Source organism: Macaca mulatta, chromosome 7 (genome assembly GCF_049350105.2).
Source record: "Macaca mulatta isolate MMU2019108-1 chromosome 7, T2T-MMU8v2.0, whole genome shotgun sequence".
NCBI lineage: Eukaryota > Metazoa > Chordata > Mammalia > Primates > Cercopithecidae > Macaca > Macaca mulatta.
The window spans coordinates 76,500,762-76,526,386 of NC_133412.1; the positions used below are offsets into that span (position 1 = coordinate 76,500,762).

The 25,625-nt window shown below is 37.8% G+C and overlaps 1 protein-coding gene across 5 annotated transcripts in view; it reads left to right on the forward strand.

Moving 5' to 3' along the window:
- The window catches only part of AGBL1 (AGBL carboxypeptidase 1), an 857,161-nt gene that overhangs the window by 608,667 nt on the left and 222,869 nt on the right, over nt 1-25,625 (forward strand). For all 5 annotated transcript variants that reach the window (XR_013395946.1, XM_077940232.1, XM_015142961.3 and 2 more), the window contains one exon: nt 5,114-5,277. Coding sequence is in view for 4 of the 5 variants with exons in the window: in XM_077940232.1 (XP_077796358.1) it covers nt 5,114-5,277 (164 nt within the window). In the remaining variant the exon portion in view is untranslated. The remainder of the gene's footprint in view (nt 1-5,113; nt 5,278-25,625) is intronic.

A 25,625-nucleotide genomic window follows, 5' to 3' on the forward strand; every position in this document is an offset into this window, starting at 1 on the left:
CAATCTGCAAAGGGACAATGTGGGCGTATTTGACTTTCTTGGCCATGGCTTTGGGTAGAGCAGTAAAAACGGGCAAAGTCTTCATTCATAATTTCTAAACACAGCCCTCCTTCAAGCAGATTTGGAATCATAATTCACATGTCCCTGTAGCCCAACAGGCCTCAAGCCAAAAATGCTGTCTGTAGTGGTTTCTGATTGGCAATGTCCTCAAGTACTTAGGGGAGAAAAACAAAAGTTCCAGATGAAGAAAAGAGCACTAACACCAATCTACAAAAACAGACTTTAATATTAAAAAAAAATACGTTTAGAATTTTAAAAATTATAAAATAATTGAGAAAACAGGCCTATACTATTGACACTCAACAGAAAAATCAAACTAATGAATGATGCCCATCAACACTGCATATGCAGAAATAATCAGTTATGGTAATATAAAATAACCATGGTTATATGTTTTTTAGAAATGGTTTTGAGATGAATGAGTTTACAAGTAGATTCAATCTAGTTGAAGAAAGAATTATTAATATGGAACAAAAATATGAGAAAAATCAGAATTTACTACAGTGAAACAAAGAAATAGAAAATAAGAAAGTAAGGTTAAAAGATGTAGAGGACAAAGGGAAAATAGAAAACATACATTGAATATTAATTTATATTTGATTTCCTTGACAGAGATAAGGGAGAGGCAATATTCAAAAAGATCATGGATGACATTTTTCTAGAATTATTGAAACATACTAATTATCCTATCAATAAATCCCAAATAAAAGAAATGAAAATAAATTTAAATCTATTTCAGAAAATCCAAGATAAAGAGAAGATTTTACAAACTGCTAACCTGAATTCCATCATTCATTTGTATGCATATATAATCTTCAAAACATTTTTTCCAGGTTGCAATAATTTCTTAAAGTATTCTTTAAAATTTCTGAACTATGTGGATATTTTCTTGATGATATTATAGAGCCTCTTCTCCTGGAAATGTTTACGTTTTCTTGGCAAACTATAGCAATAAAGTCTGAAAGTGTGGGTGGAGGGGAGTGGGGTCTGAGGATCATCACCTCTGCTTTCATTGCCAAACCTTTGGCAAAAATTGTATGACTGCCTGCTTTGTACCTTGACTTTATTCAACTTTATTTAAATCATAAGCATTTTACATATTCTAAATGGTTATTATAATTATCATTTTAATAGCTTCCCTATAGTCCATCAAATTTATTCCATTACAATTTCCTTAGTCATTACTCCCCTATTAGACACTTATGGTTTTATTTCCCTCAAATTTGGATTATTATATATAATACTGTCATAATATACATTTTTATGCCTATAGCTTCCCTTTTATTTTGGTTCAGTTTATTAGGAAGGGTTCCCTGAAGTGACATTACCATGTCAAATGTTACGGGGCCACTGCCCTGAAGGTCTCAATCAATTTACACTTCCACCAGGTATTTTGATATGTGCCAGTTTCAGCATGAGAGTCAGCACTAAGTATTATTAAGTTTAAAATATATGCTGGGTGCGGTGGCTCATGCCTGTAATCCCAGTACTTTGGGAGGCTGAGGTGGGTGGATCACTTGAGGTCAGGAGTTTGAGACCAGTCTGGCCAACATGGTGAAACCCTGTCTCTACTCAAAATACAAAAATTAGCTGGGCGTAGTGGCGGGCATCTGTAATCACAGCCACACGGGAGGCTGAGGCAGGAGAATTGCTTGAACCCAGGAGGCAGAGGTTGCAGTGAGCCGAGATCATGCCACTGCACTCCAGCCTGGGCAACAAGAGCGAAACTCTGACACACACACACACACACACACACACACACGCACTATATAGCAAGCTTATATAATATAGTAAGAGAATATTGTATAGATATTATATATGTAATAGTCTATCAGTTGCAGAGTGTAGAAGGCATTTTTATTTAAATAATGAAATGGAACATTTTCCCACATTTGCTTAGTTTTTTCTCTTTTGCACACCAATTATCAGTATTTGTGCTATTTAAACATCTTTTTTGGACCTGATGTTTGTCTTACAGATATCTGACATAACTATTCTTCTTTTGTGGTGAGTTATCAAGAAAAGCTGTTAAAAAACACAGAGAGGGTTGTGCTGGTTAGCCTTGCTTACTAACACTGTGCAAAGATAGGGACCTATATGCCATGAACCTTCTACCTTTCCCTCAAATTTATTTTTGTGCAAAATAAAACCTTGTTTAAGTCACTATAGTCAGACTTTGTTTTATCATCTGTGGAAAAAATTTCTAATTAAGACATCTGAGCTGGGTGAGAAGGGAATTGGATCTCTATTTTATTTATACTCACTTTTAAACATACCCAGAGCCAGTTTTATTCATCAACTTTCTACTGTGAACCTATGATAACTGACCAAAGTGGAGGTCAAAATTTCTAAATTTTATTTACCTGTTTCCCAGTTTATATCCAGAGATATGAGTAAGTCTCCTGGAGTCAAAATAAAATCAATTTTATTTTTAATGCTCACAACATTTGACAATGGGAGAGCAAGATTTAAAGGCACTCACGTGCCCAAACCCAGAGAAGTCAAGTTCTACTTGACAGATACAATATGCATCTGAGAGATAAAAATCCATCCATGCCTCTCCACGTACATTCATTTAGAGTCGTTATTTATCCATTTATCACATACTGAGGATATGACATTTGACAGGTGTGTGCTCCATGCCAGGGATGTAAAGGAAGAAACATACTCCTCAGTCTTTGCCTTTGAAAAGCTCTCTTCCACACCAGTGATGGGGTGTGAGGGGAGGTCATCTACATAAACAAATATATTTAGCCCAGGAGTTCAAGGATGCAGTGAGCTGTGATAGCGCCACTGCACTCCAGCTTGGGTGACAGAGCGAGACCCTTTCTCTAAAACAAAACAAATCAAAAACAAATACAATACTCAAATATGTTTTATACCATGTGAGAGTAAAAAGAAAAAAATAGAGTAGTAAAGAGAGATTAATAGTGAGGTGCAAAATGGAATATAAGGGCCTTGCCCAAGTCTCCACAGCCAATAAAGTGGTACAAGTTCCTTTAATCAAGGTCTTCTGGGCTACTTGTTACAATGGCAACCATGACCTGAAATATGTGGGCCATCATCTGGGGCATCAAATTTTTTTACATTATAAAATACTATCATTTTAGTTGTTATTGTATAGAAGTTGTCTGGTATGACGAACTCTCCCTAACCTACCAGTATGGCATACACTCTGAGGTTTATTTTCCCGAAGGACTCCTTCTTTTAACCTCTACAGAGCACCTGTTATGTGTCTGCTGGAGGCTGGGGTTGCAAATGTGTCTGTGAGTGCTCCTGCCCCTGAGGGCCAGAGTCTTACTCTCACAAAGGAGAGTCTTCCTCGCCTCTCCTTTGCCATCTGTGAGGTGACTGACTGAGCAGGAGGGTGTGACCTTCACTTTCTTCCAACCAAGCCAGCCATTCTAGAATTTTATAAAAGTAACCTGGAAAAAGGGGTGGGGAAAGAATCAGACCTTGGAGCTGTAGAAAAGAGACTGAGATTTCTCTCTCTTTAAAAAGTGATCTTTTCTATTGACTTAAGAAAAAAAACAACTTGTTCAACATCTGTCTTTCCCTTCTGGCTGCTGTCGCTTAAGGAGGAACTGACTTCCCTTAACTCCGAAGTAATGTCTCCTTTCTTTAGGAAAACAGGTGTCAAAACATGCAGCGAATCAAACTTTCAAACAGCTGAAATAAATTTGAGGATTTTCTACCTTTTTAGTGCTTTTAGCCAGGAATTCTTTTGTGAGGTTTACAATTTCCCAATTTGGAATTTTGTTTCTCCTTGGGGTGCTTTTGAGCAATCCTTTTGCATTCTTATTGCTCCATTCCTGTCCTCCATAATAAATCATTATTATTTGGATGTGAAAATCTATTTGCAAAAAAATGATTCACTATCGATTACTTTTTATTTAGGTCAAATGTACTTTATAAACAGGAAGGCCTCAGGACCACACTGAATTCTGTTGTATTAAATATCTTTATAGGAAGAGAGAAAGATAAATTGAGCTAATTTTGATCAATATTGTGACTGTGAAATATTCCTTATCACCAGATGCCTAGGTATGAAAGGGAGAATTATGATTCCATTTTACAGATGAGAAAATCAAGGCAAATAGCATTCACTGAGCCCAAGCCCCCACAGTTAGAAACTAGTGAAACTAGGATTCACACTTAAGTCTGATCTAACTTCAAAAACCACACACTTTCTAGCTCACCACAACGGAGTCTCTTATAGTCGCTACACAGCTTTTTATGTTGAGTAGTCAGGCCTGAATTTATTTGTTAGCCTCTGGTGCTTACTAGATGCTAGGCCTTGGATAAGTTAGTTGTATTGATAAGTCTGCATCTCCTTATCTGTGGAATGGAAAAAAGAACAATCTCTACCTCATAGGGCTTTGGTAAGGATCCACTGAGTTAATGCAAATCAAAAAGCACAGAAGGTTATCTGGCATGCAGTAAGTGATCAATTAAGTTTTGTCAATTGTTATTATTATCTGTTTCTTCATGAATTATACTATAGAGTACATGTCATGATTTTGCTTTCATGGATATCTGAGTACAGCTGAATAGGGGGTTCTAAATGAATGCTGTTTTTTTTTTTTTTTTTTTAAGTTTCAGTGTTCAGTATTTATATATGAAAGATTTCCCCTACTCTTCTCCATTGGCTGATAAATTCAGAGGAAGGAAAAGGCATCTCTTAGTAAGATTGTTTATGAACTTTTTTTTCAGCAGTGAAAAACCGTTGTAAAAATACAGATGAAAGCATTGCTGCTTTGACTATGGTGTGGGAAGGGGACAGACTCCTGGATCTCCATGCACCCCACTTCCCTTTATAATCCCTACCAGCTCATTATTGTCATGGGGGTATTTCTGGGGAGCCCTGGATGTTGACATCACCACCAATCCACAATGCACACAACAGAACACAATGGACAGCGACTGACAAATATAATTAATTCTCACTGTCTGAAAAAGGCCTGTGTGTAGGAGTCCTTCTTCCCAATCTTCATGTGTCTCCACTCAGCTCCCATTATACATTGTCATGGTTAATGCTTTGTTTAACTTGCAGGGTCTACAGTTTGGTACCAGAGAACTGGAGGAGATGGGAGCCATGTTCTGCTTGGGCCTCCTCATCCTGGAGCTCAAATCTGCCAGCTGCAGCCATCAGCTCCTGGCTCGAGCTGCAACCCTGCTGAGTGCTGAGGAGGAGGCTCTGGACCAGCACCTCCAGCGGTAAGATGCTCCCAAGGGCTCAGAGAAATTTGGACCTTGGTGGTTCCATTGCTGAATATCTCAGTAATGAAAGTCGAGTGGACCTAGGGGTCTTTACACAGACAAAATACGGGAGAACTGCCAAGTGAAGGTAGGTGCAGTTAGGCCCTATTGGATGACCCAAACCAGGGACATATCATTTCCTACTGATGATAAAGAGGATGCTGCCTGTTCATACACATATATGCAAATCTAAAACTATATGTATTTATACATATTTCTAGGTAATGCATTTTACTTATGATAAAGAAGATGTGGCTTGGTGACACACATGGATATCTACATACACTTATATTTTCCAGTTCTGTGTTTATATGTATACAGTTAACATTTTTGAGCCATTACTCAGAAAACAACAATGGCAATCTCATTGGCAATATCTAGGCACTTGGAGACAAGAAATGCTTTACTCTCTTGCCATTCTCAAACACCATAGTTCCTTCTTGGAAGATGAAGGGAACCACTTGAAGATGATTAACGCATTGGCTCAGAGAACCAGACTCCCAGCCACAGCAGGGAAAGGCTGGATCTCTGAGAATCGTGGGGATTGTTAATGAGCCAAGGGAAGGAGAACCGTTATCCAAATGAGCCCTTTTGATGCTCTTTCCTGTTGAGAAATATTTTAGATTTGACCAAAACAAATTCAGGGGGCAAGAGGGGAAGAAATAATGGGCATATGAGAGGAGAGAGGATGGAGGGGAGTCCAAGAAGCCAAAGGCAGCTAAGTCATTGCCCACACTTTGAGTGTCAGAATGGATGGGAAAATTGAGCTGTTGGGAAAGTGTTTCCTGGTAAATGAGGAGGCATCTGGTCATGCACTTCACATCCAAAGGTAGAGAGAAAGCCATTCATCCTGGGACCATCTTATTTCTAGCTCATTTTCATGAATTTTCCTCCTGTTCCTGTTGGGCGGCTGTTGCAGTGTGACTTCTTCCCCAATGGCCAGTGAAGCCTAGAAAGATGTAGCAGTATGCCTTAATACTGCTTTGGAAGGCTCTGGTTTTCTGAGACTTGATTATCTAAATGCAGTAATTAACTTGCTCACCACACTGGGCTATAGACCATAGACTACAGAAACTTAAATTTAAGTGCAGGGCTCTTTCCTCCATAGAGCTGCTGCTGCTGATTTCTTTTGGCATCACAACCGCTTCCGCCTGCCCTGGCCCCTTCAACACCCCTCAGTGTCTGAAGGCTTCGTGTGTTTGGTATCATTGTGGTGTTTTCAGACTCTCCCTCTGACAGCAAGCACTTCCACCTGCCAGCATATATATTTCAACTTGTCTTTTCATCTTTTCCTTTACTAAGCTATCTTGGGTGTAGGCATGCCTGGATTTTTTTTCCTTCTTTCCCTTTTTCCCCCTCTCTCCTCTGCTGCTCATTCAGGGAAGATTGAGCAGAACTGGCATTGCTTGCTTTCGTCAAATTGATTGTGCCCATCTGTTTGATCCAATGCAGTGAGGATTAGTTGCCTGCAAACTGGAACAAAAAGAAATCTATCAAAGAAATGCCTTTTCTAATTCAAGTCTAAAGAATTTGATGTCAGGCTTCAAATACAATGGCTGCTATATAGGTTATTATAAGGAGATAGTATTATTTGCCCCTACCTTTCCACACCATTTCACACAACTATTAGTTTTTCAATTGCATCCTGACCAAGGGGATTGAAGCTAGAGGTCCTTCCATGACCTCTAACCTTTCCTAGGCTGGTGCAGCTCCTTAAGGGCAGGATACCTGAAAACAGGATGTGATTAATATGTCTACTTTGAATAGATTTGAATTAAGTTTGGCAGACATGGAGTTTGGTGGAGATCAGCAGGAGGGAAACTACCTATTTCACCCAGACATTTGTATGGTAATATATTTTCCTATTCGTTACGAAGCAGTTGACCACACAGATTGTGATTCTTGCCAAAAGGACCTGAAAACTACATGGTTGTGAGGGAGATCACCCTGAGCATTTCTTGACCCCCAAAATATTCCAGCCGATAAGCTTATGGTCACAAAAAGATGACAGAGAGAACATTTATAAAATCTACTGGTTTCAAACCATCAATAGGTTTTTTGAGAACCATTTGATTAGTTTCTGAAGAATAAAGTTAAATCCTGAGATGTAATAATCAGCAGAGTGAAACCTAGAACTTTTGTTGGTGTCAGGATTCTTATTGTAATACAAAGAGTGTAACCAATGTTTGTCAACACAAATCTGTGTATGTTTTAAAGAGGAGACCTCTACCACCCTCCTCCCCTCCTGCCTCTTCCTTGGATATAACAGGGTTTCCAGCATCCCACAAGAAGATTTGTGTTGTTGTTGCATGGAAGGAATTATGAATAACAAGGTGGGTGAGGGGGCTCTTCTCCAAAGATCTGCCCTAAAGAAATACAAGAATGGCTGTGTGCCATGGCTCATACCTGTAATTCCAGCACTTTGGGCCTAGGCGGGCAGATCACGAGGTCAGAAGTTCGAGACCATCCTGACCAACATGGCGAAACCCTGTCTTGAACCCAGGAGGTGGAGGTTGCAGTGAGCCAAGATCGTGCCACTGCACTCCAGCCTGGGTGACAGAGGGAGACTCTGTCTCAAAAAAAAAAAAAAAAAAAATGCAAGGATGTGGTACTGCATCCTCTCCTAGGCACACAGACAGCATTAACTCCTGGGGAGTGATCAGCCAGGAAGACAAAGTGTGGCTGCACGCTGTGGACATCGTGTTTTCTGACAATAGGTTTCATGCTTCATTTACCATAAAAACAATTAGAGTGTAGTCAATATCCACAGAGCAACTCACCATTTTTCAAGAGCAGAAGAGCAGAGATAGCGGATGTTTGCCTAGTGACTGACGCTTAAAATGAAGTACATGCATGCTTTGTTATGTGTTTCCTTTTGCAGTCGTCTTCTTCTCAGTTGCTCATTTCAGAAATGTCTGCATACTCATGAAAGCATCTTTTGATCTTTCCTTTCCTTTTGCTTTCTCCTTCCTCTCAATCTTATCCCTGGAAATAATTGTGTGTGCACTGCAGGAATGCTAAGCTTCTTCTTCAGGAGGAGCCGTTTATCCATTGTGACAGGTCTTTTGCAAAGTCATTTAAGTTTTGCCGAGTCAGCCACTGTTCTTCTCGATTTGTATCCCTCCATTGCCTCTTGCTCTTCTCAGCTGAGCCCCCCACCCTCCATTTGTCCCTCCACTAATAACAAGAGAAAGCTAAAGCTCAGAGCTTCAGAGCTGTGCCTCAGCAATGGCTCAATACCTCTCATGTTCTCCGAAATTATAGTCCTGTTGCTTTAGCCTGGGCTCACCTTAGTATCTACATAAACTAGGTTTGTTTGACGGGATAACACTAAAAGAATAAAAATTCTACATAGATCTTAGAAAAAAATGTTTAATAATTTAAAAAGCGCTTGATTTTCATTTGTAAAAGTATGATTTCGTTCTTTAGAATGAGAAAATGAAATTAGGAAGGCAGACAAAAACGCCCCTATCCCTGTCTCATCATCCTGATAACTACTGTCAACATTTTGGTGAAGTATCTTAAATTATTTTTCTCGTTTTTAACTTAGTTTATTGTTTTAAATTGACAGATAAAATTGTATGTGTTTATTGTGTACCATATGATGCCTTGCAGCACATATACATTGTAGAATGGCTAATTCTAGTAATTAACCTATGTATCACCCCACAAAGTTATCATTTTTGTGGTGGGAACATTTAACATCCACTCTTCTGTCATTTCTCAAGAATATAATATATTGTCATTAACTACATTCATCATGCTGACAATAAATTATTTGAACTTATTCATAGGTTATATTTTTTACCTATAGATAAATAGACATACAGTACTGTCAAAAACAATGTACTATAGTTCTTCTTTTTGCAGCTTTATAAACACTGGTTGTTTCTATATTAAAACCTTTGCCATTTTTAGGAGAAAATGGGGTGCTGTTTTAATTTAGAATTTGCTGTTTTCTGATGCAAATAAAAATCCTTCTATATCATGAGTATTCTGTTTTATAAATTTCCTAATCATGTCTTTGTGCATTATTCTGTTAACCATTCCTTTTTTTAAAGAAGTTATATTTACATTTAATTTTAATTTTTGTGTTAAAGGTACTCAACTTCTGTTTGTCTTGTATGCTGCAAATATTTTCCCCAAATTGTCATTTACCTTTCACAATTTTTATATGGTTTATTGACATTGAATGTTTTTGCTTTCAAGTAATTATGTTTATCAATTCTTTTCTTTGCTTCTCTTGCCTTGGATAAACCTCTCTACCTCAGTTTAATAACAGATAAATTCACACCCACTGTTTATCTGTTATTGAACCAAGGTAGGCAGATAGTTTTATAGTGAGTATATTTACATATTATAATTTCTTTTATATTTTTACTATTGAATCATTTTGTATTTTTAAATAATCCACCTTTTATTACTGATGAGTAATGCCAGTTTATTACATAGTATATACACATGCATGTACCTGGGTATATTTTTTGGATTTATATTCTGTTCCATTAGTCTGTCTGCCAAGAGCACATAGTTTTTAATACTGTAGCTTTGTAATCTAAATGTATGATGTTGCAAACACCACCTCATTAGTATTTGTTTAAAAATGTGTTTTGCTACATTCCCTTCTTTATTTTCACGGATGCACTCTATAATGAGTTGTTAGCTGCCACTGGGATTTTAACTCAGGCAATATTAAAATTACAGATATTTTTGGTTTATGGACTGCTTGTCTATGTTACTTTTATAAAATCTGATATTTTTATTCACTTATTCAGATCTGCTTTGATGTTCATCAGTAAAGTATTGTAGGGATTCTTTTTGTATCCTTTTCATGTAGTTCCTGAATATATCATCAAAAACTTTTCATTTCAATATTTAAAAAAGTTTTGTTAATCTAAAAAGTGTATTTTTCACTACATTGCTTCTAAGTGCTTGTTTTAGTTATATAGGAAATTTCTGGGTTATTTATATATTTATTTGCAACTTCAATGAACTCTCTAGTTATACCTAAAAGTATTTCCATGGATTTTTCTGTTTGTCTGGATAGAAAACAGTATCATTTATAAATTTTGACCATCAGCTTTGCTTACTTCTTTTTCTTATCTTATGATCTTGGCTAGAGTTTTGAGACCAGTGTTTAAGGCTGAGGATTTTATGAGCATCCTCACCATAAACCTAACTTCAAAATGAGAATGACTCTAAGCACTTAAGAATTAAGTGAAATGGCTCTTGGTCTGATATTAATAGTTGATATCTTCTTCATTATTACTATTTTTTCTTAGCTTATTAATTTAACAAAGTCCAGACTGGATGATTACTTTTATCAAAAACTTCCTTAGTATCTAGAAAAATAACTATTTACTTGAATTAATAAAATCTTATAGATTTTCTAATATTCAGCTACTTTACATTTCTAAGGAAAATGTATTTGGCTGTGATCTAAAATATTATTTTAATGTAGACAGTGATGTTACGTACTGTGAACTCAGGAGCTTTGTGCCTATATTTGTGAATGAGTGAAGTCTGTACTTGGTCTCTATTGTTCTATGACCTGGAGCACTTTAAATGTCCTAGGATACATCTGCACCTTGAGCATGTACATACTGCTTATAAAATCATCTGTGTTCTATTTATTTGAAACAAAAATATAATTTTTCCAATGTTAATTTTCCCAAATAAGAATTACCTATGGCATTTAAATTGTCTTATAATCATGTTCAGATCATTTTAAAATTCAACTTTGTGTTTAATTACTTGCATTGCTCATCTCTACCCATTCTATGCAATCATGTCCTCATTCTTTTTTCTCAATGTTGATTCATCTTACATTTTTCAGAGAACACCTTAAAAATAGTTTTTCTTTTTTAAAATGTAAATCAATGGAGTTTTTTGCATATTAATACATATGTGAATATCTTTCTCTTCCCTTTGCCTAGGAATTCTACATTCCCTGCCTAGAGATTTTATGGGTAACACATTAAAACAGTGTAGACGTGTCCAAATTTATTCTGGTGTGTAATCTTATGGTAGCCAGCCTAATTTTTCTTTCTTTCTATGTACCCTGTTTTTTCTTTTTCTTTTTCTTTTCTTTCTTTTTTTTGGAGGGGGGGATGGGTGTATCTCTCCGTCCCCTAGACTGGAGTGCAGTGGGGCAGCCTCAGCTCACTGCAACCTCCACCTCCTGGGTACAAGGGATTCTCTTGCCTTAGCCTCTTGAGTAGCTGGGATTACAAGTGCCTGCCATCATGTCTGGCTAATTTTTATATTTTTAGTAGAGACGGGTTTTCACCATGTTGGCCAGGCTGGTTTTGAACTCCTGACCTCAAGTGATCCACCCACTTCAGCCTCCCAAAGTGCTGGGATTACAGGCGTGAGCCACTGCACCTGGCCGCACCCTGTCTGTTCGACCTTCATAGTTGTAGTAGTTTCTCTTTGTTCCCTAACACAAAGATTATTTTTCTACTACATCAAAAATATTTCCTTTTTCCTGCCTTCTTTCTTTTTTCTTGTGTGTGTGGTTTAGTTCCTTTTAATTGATTTTGAATTATGGACATTCTATTCCCTTGAAACATGTCTCAATTATAAAGGATCAGTGATGCCACCCGACGTCTTCATTATCTTCCTCTGAAGTGTTTGGTATCTGTTTTCTAACCTCTTATCTGTTATCTCTTCTTCTTTAATCCTTTTTACCTCCTTGCCCCAATTCATCAAATTCTGGAAGTTTGTCTCAAGTTTGCCCTCACACATTCAATTTTCTGCAGCATAGACTCTCTATTCTTTGCTGATAACATATTTTAATTCTGGTGAATTTACATTTGGGTTTCATTGCACCCATTCCTCATCTTTCATGAGTTTCCTTTTATTCATGTTTGTACTATTGCCAGCTCACTTTCCATTTGGATCAGTTATCTCTTCATTTATCGTCCCATAGATTCCTTTTTGAAAAACAACTTTCCAGATACCTTCATACAGGCTCCATGATGCTTGTTTCTGTGTCCTATGGCTAGTCATTCCCCTGAAGTGCACCACTGCCAAGCTTCTGGAAAGGCATTGGCCTCCTTGTACTTTTGCAGGATGTTTCACCACCTCTGGGTTGTGCTTCTTACCTGTTCCTGCTCTTCCAACTTCTTTTCCTCATTTTTTTGTTTATTCATTTTGAATCATGAGAGCTCTGCCATGACTTACAATTATTCAATAATGAAGAGTTTATATGTTCTTTAAACCCTTTTGTGGTCTAGCTGGATGTAGAGAGGTCCTCTTGTTTTAATAGAAAGTAACCTTATTTAGGTGGTGCTTTCTCTTCAGTAATTCATGGTATTTTGGCTTTTATTTGAAAGTACAAGGTTGGGGTGATTGTGTTGGAGAGGTTAAGGAAAGCGGGCATGGAGAAGTGAATGAAGATGGGAAATGCCCTACTAATATCTATGGGCCAAAATGGGAAATTTGGGATTGGAGACAATGGTTCCCATAAAAATCCCATTAGAGTAAAGCAAAGGATGGAGTCTTAGTAGAATCTTTGGTTTCAAGTTAACTTTCTATTTCCATCAATTCCAAATTAATGCTACATGACTATTCTGGTAATAACACTCTTTAATTGTCTGCTGTCATCTTAATTCTATTCAAATTTTAAAAAATTAGCCCATAGTAGGAAATATCTGAGAATATTCTTAGCTTCTTTCTATAGTTGCAGGCAAATAAATGCTACATGCAGGGAAATGCTGGAATGGAACTCCACCTGGGAGTCATTATAGATTATGAGTATCACGTCCTGCTTTAAAACATTAAATGGCTCCCTAACTGATCAAGGCAAATGAACTGATTGGCCAGAAGAAGTGCTAATTTTAGGCTGGGAAAACAATAGCAAAAACAAAACAAGCAAACAAACAAAAACCTTCTTTCATTAGCTGTTAAAGAAAAGCAAAATCAAATATATTTTGGTATGATTTTATGCTGATTCTTCTATAATAGATAAATTAAAATAGTGAAAACCCAGTGTTCATGTGTCTGTGAAGAAAGAGGTTTAGTAATATCATGCAGCTATTGGTAAATTGGTTTACTTTTCTCTGGAGAGCAATTTGGCAGTTCATAAAAAGGCCCATAAAAATCTCTCATTTGATCCTATGTTTTCAGCTTACAGAATATTACTCAAGACAATAAACATAACAGAAAAGAATATTTAATATGTACATATTTATATAAATAGTACTTATTTCTCCACATAATTTTAAATAACTCAAATTCTTAGCAGTAAAAAAAAAGAACATTATTGATAATTTTCTGGACTACTATACTACCATGTAAATAATAGGTATATCAATTTATACATAAGATAATAAAGCAAACATTTATTAGGGCCTTACCCTGAACCAGATGCTGTGCTAAGCATTTTATAAATATTATCTCACTTAATCCTATAAATAATCCCATCTAGTAGATGCTATCATTAACATTGCCTTTTACAAACAAGGAAATTAAGTTTTATAGAGGCTAAGAAGTTTGCCAAATGTCATGAATATATTTAAGAGACTGTGCTGGCATTTGAATCTACTTTTGACTAACTCCATGGCTCAAGTTCTTATCCTTTATTATATTTAGCCTTTCAAATAATAGATGAAAACCAAAGCAGAATAATTAATGGTGTACACATGCTGATTATGAGTTCAGCAACATACGACACTGACAGGGGTGGGGGGGCGTTAAATGTATAATCTAAACTTAATTTAGTTTTATTAATTTCTTTCTCTTTACAGTTCCTTAAAGTATATGTTGGGTGCATGTATATCTGTGTGTGTTTCTTGGTAACTTTTAAAATTCAAAAGACTTGGGTTCATTTTGGACCATAAATATCCCTTGATTATTTTAATACTATTCAGGGAAGATTATTGTATACCATTATAGGTTGAATGCGTCGTAACCCATGGTGATTACAAAAGATAAAAAGATTGCAGACACCAAGGAGTGAAAGTGCATTTTCTTCATATTGCATTTGCTGCTTACAAAATGTTACCACCTAATAACAACCATGAAAGTTAACCTAAAAGAATTCCTATTTTACAAGTGACTCCATGGGAGCCCAGGGAATCTAAGTGACTTGCTAGGTGTAGTTAAGTGATTTACACATTGCCAGTCAACGTGGGGGATCTCATTCGCCTCTGCCTCAGGCTCAACCAAATGAACTGCAGGTCTCTTGCCTATGAAACTATAAATACCTGAAAATAGAATAGGCTACCAGCCCCTGGAAAAGGATTTCAATCAAGAAACTCACTCTTACCACTCTCTATAGCAACTGCAGCCCTTCCCAGCCCTTGTCTTTTGTTGTTAATTCTAAAAATTGAAGGCAAATAAAACCTTTGAAGTTTTCCCAAACAGGAGCGGTTGTTTTCATTTAAGAAGGCTTCAAATAGCCTGGCATGGGTGGTCTAAGTTAACTCAATAACTTTTCATTAATATTTACAGCATTACCCCTTTCTCTTCTTTCTATCTAATTCTTATTTCTTTTTATTAAGTACCCTGTGACACCTATGGTTCTTATAACAGAGCTAGTCCTTTAGTTCAAAGCCATTTACCTACGACAGCTAATCTACCAGATGTGCTAGAGGAAAACAAAAGTGTAAATACAACAGTGAAGGCAAAGGAGAGAAGGAAGAGAGGGAAGGAGAGAGGGAGGGAGGCTAATGAACAGGAAAAGAAATCAAGGTATTTGAACTAAGAGATCTTTATGGGGATAAAAAGCATCATAGAATGTTTACATTTTTGGTTTGAAAGATCCTGAACTTAGATTACTAATTTAGAAGAAAGATAGTGCCTTTTAAAGTTTCTGTGAACATTTCCACGTTTTACCTGATTTCTTCATCTTAGCCAATTGCCAAGTTGCCCTCTCTCAGGAAGGAGGGAAGTAAAGAACCCTAGCTACATTCTACTGTACCCAAGATGAAATAGTCTATCATTGCTTTCGCTGTCCTGTAAATTTCCATGAATTTCTCACGTTAGTACCTAGCATAGTTTTCTTTTTTTTTTCTCTCTCCTTTTTTCTCTTCTTTTATTTACTTATTTATTTATTTATTTATTTATTTATTTATTTATTTTTAAGACAGAGTCTCACCACATTGCCCAGGCTGGTCTCAAACTCCTGGGCACAAGCAGTCCTCCTGCCTTGGTCTCTCAAAGTGCTGGGATTACAGATGTTAGCCACCACACCTGACCCCTAGCATAGTTTAGATCATAGACACGTGGCTTAAATTCAAGGAAGTTTAATTCTGATTCAAAGTATTTCTGGGATGACAAGCTCTGAGAATCTATGGAGGTGTCTTAACTTGTTTAGTCTCAGATTTTTTGGCTTTAACATTAGGGAATCTCCTTTCAGATCTAATATCGTACATTTACTCTCAAAGGTCCAGCCACTGGCATCCTCACATTCTAACATCAGCAGTAGGGTTGCAATTCTGACTTCAAGATACAAAAGGCAAAGCAGTTGAATTATGCTAAGTGGCAAACAGCTTGTATTTGACTGAATAAAAATTAAATTTTATTTTTATGTTGACTGGATAGATGATAAACAGAAGCTTACTAGTGCATAGGTAACAGAAAGGAGTTGTAAACAAGTAATGAGAAAAAGAGAGATGGAAACAAAGAGGTATGTTTAGAAGTGGACGTCAAGATATGTGGAAAATGATGTCAAACCAACATCCAGCATCCAAAGTAGAATCTGATACAAGATGACCCTTTACAAGGGACTTAAATGTTCTTACCAGGAATCTCAGTAGGTACTATTTTCTGTTTCTGGACACGGACACTTCAGGAGAAAGAAGTGATTACCTCTGCTTGGTCCTTTTAGTTTCTTTAGACAGGTTTGTCCAATTCAGACCTCAAGTATGTTCTAGTAAGCCAGAAAAAATATCTTCTATCATGTGAGAGCTCATCATAGACTTACTGACTCTGTTTGTGGTGAGAGATGAGCCTATTGGAAAATGAAGATAACTTAGCATAAGCCAATATTGTTTCAGTACAATAGGAATGGAAACTAAATTAGAGTCAATATGTTTATGATGTCTTGGCATTCATCATTTTATTATGTGGCTTTGAATCAGAAAATCTGACTAGCTTCCTATGCTTTGCCAGTGAGTAATAAAATAAGTAGAAGGAAGAGACGATAATGATATAGAATACCATGTGCCTGGAAGTGTGATAAAGATTTGATAGGCATTATCTTAAAGCAAGTTCAGAAAGTCATTATTATTATTATTATGATTAATTTTTTTTTAAATTATACTTTAACTTCTAGGGTACATGTGCACAATGTGCAGGTTTGTTACATATGTATACTTGTGCCATGTTGGTGTGCTGCACCCGTCAACTCATCAGCACCCATCAACTCATCATTTACATCAGGTATAACTCCTAATGCTATCCCTCTCCCCTCCCCCTCCCCATAATAGGCCCCGGTGTGTGATGTTCCCCTTCCAGAGTCCAAGTGATCTCATTGTTCAATTCCCACCTATGAGTGAAAACATGCGGTGTTTGGTTTTCTGTTCTTGTGATAGTTTGCTGAGAATGATGGTTTCCAGCTGCATCCATGTCCCTACAAAGGGCACGAACTCATCCTTTTTTATGGCTGCATAGTATTCCATGGTGTATGTGTGCCATATTTCCTTAATCCAGTCTGTTACTGATGGACATTTGAGTTGATTCCAAGACTTTGCTGTTGTGAATAGAGCCGCAATAAACATACGTGTGCATGCATCTTTATAGCAGCATGATTTATAATCCTTTGGGCATATACCCGGTAATGGGATGCCTGGGTCATATGGTATTTCTAGTTCTAGATCCTTGAGGAATTGCCATACTGTTTCCCACAATGGTTGAACTGGTTTACAATCCCACCAACAGTGTAAAAGTGTTCCTATTTCTCCACATCCTCTCCAGCACCTGTTGTTTCCTGACTTTTGAATGATTGCCATTCTAACTGGTGTGAGATGGTATCTCATTGTAGTTTTGATTTGCATTGCTCTGATGGCCAGTGATGACGAGCATTTTTTCATGTGCCTGTTGGCTGTATGCATGTCTTCTTTTAAAAAATGTCTATTCAAATCCTTTGCCTATTTTTGATGGGGTTGTTTGTTTTTTTCTGGTAAATTTGTTTGAGTTCTTTGTAGGTTCTGGATATTAGCCCTTTGTCAGATGAGTAGATTGCAAAAATTTTCTCCCATTCTGTAGGTTGCCTGTTCACTCTGTTGGTAGTTTCTTTTGCTGTGCAGAAGCTCTTTAGTTTTCATTAGATCCCATTTGTCAATTATGGCTTTTGTTGCCGTTGCTTTTGGTGTTTTAGACATGAAGTCCTTGCCCGTGCCTATGTCCTGAATGGTACTACCTAGGTTCTCTTCTAGGGTTTTTATGGTTTTAGGTCTAACATTTAAGTCTCTAATCCATCTTGAATTAATTTTCATATAAGGAGTAAGGAAAGGATCCAATTTCAGCTTTCTACTTATGGCTAGCCAATTTTCCCAGCACCATTTATTAAATAGGGAATCCTTTTCCCATTTCTTGTTTTTCTCAGGTTTGTCAAAGATCAGATGGCTGTAGATGTATGGTATTATTTCTGAGGGCTCTGTTCTGTTCCATTGGTCTATATCTCTGTTTTGGGACCAGTACCATGCTGTTTTGGTTACTGTAGCCTTGTAGTACAGTTTGAAGTCAGGTAGCGTGATCCTCCAGCTTTGTTCTTTTGACTTAGGAGTGTCTTGGCAATGCAGGCTCTTTTTTGGTTCCACATGAACTTTAAAGCAGTTTTTTCCAATTCTGTGAAGAAACTCATTGGTAGCTTAATGGGGATGGCATTGAATCTGTAGATTACCTTGGGCAGTATGGCCATTTTCATGATACTGATTCTTCCTATCCATGAGCATGGTATGTTCTTCCATTTGTTTGTGTCCTCTTTTATTTCACTGAGCAGTGGTTTGTAGTTCTCCTTGAAGAGGTCCTTTACATGCCTTGAAAGTTGGATTCCTAGGTATTTTATTCTCTTTGAAGCAATTGTGAATGGAAGTTCATTCATGATTTGGCTCTCTGTTTGTTTGTTAATGGTGTATAAGAATGCTTGTGATTTTTGCACATTGATTTTGTATCCTGAGACTTTGCTGAAGTTGCTTATCGGCTTAAGGAGATTTTGGGCTGAGATGATGGGGTTTTCTAAATATACAATCATGTCATCTGCAAACAGGGACAATTTGACTTCTTCTTTTCCTAAATGGATACCCTTTATTTCTTTCTCTTGCCTGATTGCCTAGCCAGAACTTCCAACACTATGTTGACTAGGAGTGGTGAGAGAGGGCATCCCTGTCTTGTGCCAGTTTTCAAAGGAAATGCTTCCAGTTTTTGCCCATTCAGTATGATATTGGCTGTGGGTTTGTCATAAATAGCTCTTACTATTTTGAGATATGTTCCATCAATACCGAATTTATTGAGAGTTTTTAGCATGAAGGGCTGTTGAATTTTGTGAAAGGCCTTTTCTGAATCTATTGAGATAATCATGTGGTTTTTGTCTTTGGTTCTGTTTATATGCTGGATTACGTTTATTGATTTGCATATGTTGAACCAGCCTTGCATCTCAGGGATGAAGCCCATTTGATCATGGTGGATAAGCTTTTTGAGTATCAATCATTGATACTCTTTCTTCCAGATGATCGAATCGGTTACTGAAGCTTGTGAATTTGTCACATATTTCTCGTGTCATGGTTTTTATCTCTGTCAGTTCGTTTATGGCCTTCTCTGTGTTGGCTATTCTAATTATCCATTCTTCCATTCTTTTTCAAGATTTTTAGTTTCTTTCCGCTGGGTACATAGTTCCTCCTTTAGCTCTGAGAAGTTTGATTGACTGAAGCCTTCTTCTCTCAACTCGTCGACATCATTCTCCATCTAGCTTTGATCCATTGCTGGCGATGAGCTGTGTTCCTTTGGAAGGGGAGATGCACTCTGATTTTTTGAGTTTTTTGAATTTCCAGATTTTCTGCCCTGCTTTTTCCCCATCTTTGTGGTTTTATCTGCCTTTGGTCTTTGATGCTAGTGGCATACTGATGGGGTTTTGGTGTGGGTGTCCTTTCTGTTTGTTAGTTTTCCTTCTAACAGTCAGCACCCTCAGCTGTAGGTCTGTTGGAGATTGCTTGAGGTCCACTCCAGACCCTGTTTGCCTGGGTATCAGCAGCGGACTCTGCAGAAGATAAAATATTGCTGAACAGCGAGTGCTGCTGTCTGATTCTTGCTCTGGAAGCTTCGTCTTAGGGGTGTAGCCCACCATGTGAGGTGTGAGGTGTTGGTTTGCACCTAGTGGGGGATGTCCCCCAGTTAGGCTACTCAGGGGTCAGGGACCCACTTGAGCAGGCAGACTGTCCATTCTCAGATCTCAACCTCCGTGCTGGGAGATCCACTGCTCTCTTCAAAGCTGTCAGACAGGGTCATTAACATCTGCAGAGGTTTCTGCTGCTTTTTTTTTTTTTTTTTTGCTATGCCCTGTCCCCAGAGGTGGAGTCTACGGAGACAGGCAGGCCTCCTTAAGCTTTGGTGGGCTCCACCCAGTTGGAGCTTCCTGGAGGCTTTGTTTACCTACTTAAGTCTCAGCAATGGCAGGCGCCCCTCCACCAGCCTCGCTGCTGTCTTGCAGTTAGATCTCAGACTGCTGTGCTAGCAATGAGGGAGGCTCCATGGGTGTGGGACCCTCCCGGCCAGGTGCAGGATATAATCTCCTGGTGTGCCATTTGCTAAGATCCTTGGTAAAATGCAGTATTAGGGTGAGAGTTACCCGATTTTCCAGGTGTTGAGTGTCTCAGTTCCCCTGGCTAGGAAAAGGGATTCCCTTCCCCCTTGCGCTTCCCAGGTGAGGCAATGCCTCGCCCTGCTTCAGCTCTCAGTGGTCGGGCTGCACTAGCTGACCAGCACCGATTGTCCAGCACTCCCCAGTGAGATGAACCCGGTACCTCAGTTGAAAATGCAGAAATCACCCGTCTTCTGTGTCTCTCACGCTGGGAGCTGGAGGCTGGAGCTGTTACTATTCAGCCATCTTGCTCCTCACTCCTAATTATTGTTTTATAGATAAATAAAAGGAGGCTTATGATGCTAAATGTTTCATAAAAGTCAAATCAGTATTATATGGCTGATCAGTGATTCAAATGCTGGTCATTGAATCAAAGTTTTTTCTCTTTTATTTCTGAAACATATTGCAAATGATTCTGAAAATATATTCATAAAACAGTTTCCAGGATGAAGTGGAAAAATTAGGCCATAAAATGTGATCTATATAAATCACTGTTCTTTATCAAAGAGCTGACTTCCTGTAAGTTTAGTACAAAGATCGTAATATCCTCCGCTACAGGGAAACATACATGAAAATAAGTCCCAACATTCTAACCTTTTCACCCACTAGATGTTCAAGGTCAGGAAGCAAAACTAGTTGGACAGCGTTTGTTGTTGTTCTTGATCTTCGTGTATTTAATTACTTGTGGACAGCCTAGAAAAAGTGAAAGAAACTTCTCCTCCCCACTCTCAGCAAAGGACGTGCAATTATTTTTTAGGTCTACATAATATTGGCTATTGAATGTTTGCTTTTTAAAGGATTGATCTAGTTTTTCTAAAGAAGGCCTGGACAGTTTGAGTTATTCCATCTCCTATCAATGAAGTGCTGAGGACCTACAAGTGATTTGCATTCTAGTCTTAGCTAGTTTTTAACCACTCAGGTGTTAGTGTGTGAAGAAATAGACACCAGGGAATTTGGTATCCCCATCAGAAAAATAGGAGTTAATGGCACTACTGATAATAGTAACTGGCAACTGATGTTTATTGAATGCTTAGCATATTCTAAGGTTTTTTTTTTTTTTTTTTTTTTTTTTTTTTGAGATGGAGTCTTGTCCTGTCACTAGAGTGCAATGGCATGATCTCAGCTCACTGCAACCTCTGCCTCCCAGGTTCAAGTGATTCTCCTGCCTCAGCCTCCCGAGTAGCTGGGATTACAGGCGTGCGCTACCACGCCCAGCTAATTTTTTGTATCTTTAGTAGAGACAAGGTTTCACCATGTTGGCCAGGCTGGTCTCGAACTCCTGACCTCGTGATCTGCCTGCCTCAGCCTCCTAAAGTGCTGGGATTACAGGCATGAGCCACCATGCCTCATGCCTGCCCTCTAAATTTTTATTCATATGAATTTTTATCATCTCTCTCAACAAATAGTCATGAGATACATAATATAATTATACATATTCCCATTTGACAGAGATGAAACTGAGGCACAGAGAGTTTAAATAACTTGCCTAAGGCCACACAGCTAGTAAGTGATGAAGCTGGGATTTGAACTCTGGCAGTTAGACTCTAAGACCAGAATGTTTAACCACTACTCCCATTTGAACAGTGGATGTGGTTTTGTAAAATCATTCATCTCTTGTTTCTAACTTATCCTTGACACCAGTCAGGGTTGTGTCAGGAAAACAAGGTGCTCTATGAATTCCAAATATGAATGGTGTAAAAAGGGAATTAGAAGTTTATAATCCATTGAAAAAGTTATATATGGAAACAAAGGCAAGAACTCCGTGGCCAATTTACCTTCAGTAGAGAAGCTGGCCATTTTCAAGAGCACACCTAGAAGCTGCTGTGAGTCTCAAGAACTTCTAGGACACTCTTGTCAGGCACCTCTCTCTGCAAAGTTGGCTGGAGAACCTCTGAAGTAACTGCCCTCACCTGCTTCTGTAGCCAGCAGCCACGAAGAAGGTGTCTGGCTGAAGCTTGCCTGAAAGCTAATTAGACCCTCAAGTCTGTTGCCTGCCCATCCATCTGCCACAAACGCCCCCCAAGAACAATGGCCTTTCCTCTTCTGCTTCCAAATTCCAACAAATAGATTGACAGAATCTAACCTGAAACCTTGGAGAACCAGAGTGAAATGATAGGATGATTATACGGCTGAGTACTATGTAATATTTTAATGTAGTCATGAGTGATTTCAAAAATCATGGCCTGTGAATAGACGAATCTATAGCTTCAAAGCAGAAGTATGAGTGCCTTAAGAATAAAGCATAGGCTAAGTTAGTTACACAAGGTGTTATGGAGTAGATTTATGGGAGTTCTTAAATCTGCACGTTTTTGTTGAGTTTCCAAAGTGTATATAATGATTGCAATAATTTTAATTTATGTAATTCTTCACTATGTTCAGGTGTTTCTATTTATAGCCCCTCTATGAGTGTCCTCAGGTGTACACTGAAATATTGAGAGTCTGAGAGACCCATACACACTGGCAGCCAGGTCTGTACAATCACCTCTCAGCATTTGGAAATCATGTCCCAGGCACAGTTCCCCTATATCCAATAAAATAGTTGTTACTAATTCCATCAGCAAAACAGAGATTTTGTCTTCCCCAAGACCCTAACTTTTGTTAGCAGTAGAAGCACTGACAGGGCCAGGAGTATGAAACTTTCTTAAAAAGCTAGAATTTATAAAACTAACCCCAGGAGAAACAACAAGCGCATGTGGTTGTTTCATGTATGACTGCAGCTACAGGGGAAGGCACACCACTTGGTGCTGCAAGGGATTGATGCTTAAGGAGGGAGGTCCTCTCTGACCCCTGGATGCTGCTTTCTTCACAACATAAAGAATGATATTTAGACTGAGAAAGAGAAGGAGGAGAAGGGAGAGGACAAGGGAGGAGAAACAAGGGGAGGAGGAGACTAGAAGAAACTTGCCAAGAAGGAACGGAGGTCAAGGTAGGAGAGGGAACTCTGAATGAATTCAGGGTTTTCAAACTGGCTGAATTAAAATGCAATTCTGGAATCATATGCAAATTAAGTTATCTAACTCTTGTCCAAGATCTTTGAGGAGGCTTGTTTGCAAACTGAAGTTGAGCAAATGTTCTTTTACTGTCCAAAACTGAGAAAGTGGTATAGTCTCCCAAATATACACAAGTGAGTGTGATGCAGATGTCAGGAGGGCATGGGATGGATTATCAAGGGAGGTTTATTAAGTACTTAGAAAATGAATCAAACATTACTCAAACTACCAAATATTTCCCTATGAAGTGAAATGTTCAAACCAACCTGATTTTATTATAGCTTTAACGAGGCGGGCACAATTGATACATAATAAACTGCACATATTTGAAACACTAATTGGATGATTTTGGCATATAGATATCTATATAGCTATGCATAAAGCTATCACCATGATCACAGTCATTCCCATCATCCCACGAAATATCAAGTTCCTTTGTAATTCATTCATCACTCTACTCCAGTATCCCTAGACAACAACTGACTTGTTTTCTGTTCCTAAATATTATCCTGCATTTTTAGAATTTTATGTCAATGGAATCATATGGTATGTACTCATTTTCCCTTTAGCTTTTTACACTCAGCATAATAATTTTAGAGTTACTCGTATTCTAATCTGTTTTCATTTTATTTTTATATGGTTAATGGTCAGTGGATCAAAGAAGGCAGAATTTGTTTACCTGGATGTCGACCAGACATTCTGTTTCTCTACTAGCCTGAGATGAGTCAGTTCTAACTTAAAAACTGTCACCAGTTGTTCCTCTGCCTGGCATGCATTTTCTATAGATGGTTGCATAGCTGACTCCTCTTTGACATTCAAGTCTCAGCTTAAATGTCATAATCTCAGCTTAAATTTCACCATCTCAGCAAGACTTTTCATGACCACATTGCCTAAAGTAGCATTTCTAGCCACTCCTACTGTAAGGCCTCTGATTTAATATTATCTGCCTCCTCCAGGTAGAATGTATAATCCATGGGAGAAGGAATGTTATCTGTCTTATTTAAAGCTGAATCCCTAGCACTTAGAATAATGCCTGATGCATAGGAGGTAATCAATGAATATAATAAATGAACAAATCTTTTGCCAAGCCTCTCATCTTGTATTTATGGGAAGATATGGAGACTTATGGGCTAAATAACAGTATAGTTCCATGCAATTGATGTTCATTGATGGAATATATTCAAGATATGCTGATTAATGGATATTTATTAACCTTGATGGGGATTTACACCCACACATTACCTCAAATCCTGTCCTATTAAACAACTTTTATGTATTAAGAAAACACTTAGCTGTAACTATAGAAACAATTGTCCCTTCCTGTATAATGTGATGCTATAACACATTAGGATAATGTAATTGATATTTTAAAAAATCTTTACAGATTGAAATGATGGATGATACTAAAAAGATAAAAGTGGATAAGGATAAATTCTGCTCAAAGTGTTCCCAGCCAAGAGCACGCCACCTATACACAGTTCTGTATGTGGGAATTGTAATTGGCAGTGAGCTTGAGGCTCAGTGTGCTAAACCTGCAAAAGTTCTTATTGCAGCTAGCAACTTTGGTAGAAACATAATGTCTAGAATTAGATAGGGAATGGTTTCTGTTTTGCTGTGGTCACCACAAAACCTAGAATATTATAGTTCATTTCTGAGCTACAGAAATGGAAATGGGTTCAGTGGATTGAATGCATAATGGTAAGTAAAGAGTGATACGTATAAGGAATGCTATAAGAAATAGGTAGTGTTCATTTTGTTAGCTGTCTTCAAATAGCTCTGTAATGAAATTAAACAGTCTTGCTTATAGCAAGGAACTAAGACTTATCAATCTCTGATACAACAAAGACCTGTCTGATGATCATAGGTGCCCCAAGATAGAATGAACTCTTACTGACTTCAGGTCTATACAGTGTTTGGAAAGGCTTTGTAGGACAAACTTAAAAGTATGAATTTATACTTGGAATTGATAGCATATGGAATTTGTACCAACTCTGAAATATAAATGAAAACATATCATTTTAATAAAGAAATCCTTTCATTTTTATTCATTTGGGGTGAGATTTAGTCCATTCATCTTTTTAAACGGGCAAAAATGCTTAATTCTTCCCTAAATTCTTTATTAATATGAGTAATCTACTGCAGAGGTAGGTTTGAAAAGTGGAAAGGAACTGGGATTTGTTTGAAATTTTATCTTGAATCAATAGGGTGACAAAGGAGAGTAGGTTTTTATTTGTTTGTTTTAAGTCACAGAAGAGTAGTGTGTGGTAGGGTGTTGGAAGGTGATGTTGAAGGCACTGAGTTATGGGGATCTTAGTCATCACAGAAAATTATTCTTTATTCCTCAATTTCTGTTTGGTTGGATGGTTTCGTGTGGATGCTTGCTGAGAGGGTACTGTCCAATAGCAAGGGTGCTGAATTGTTAGTCTCTTGAAGGGAAGTTTTCTCAGCAATCTCATTAGTAGAATGAAACTGCAGGTGACAAGATAAGCTTGTCTTATTTATTTATTTATGAA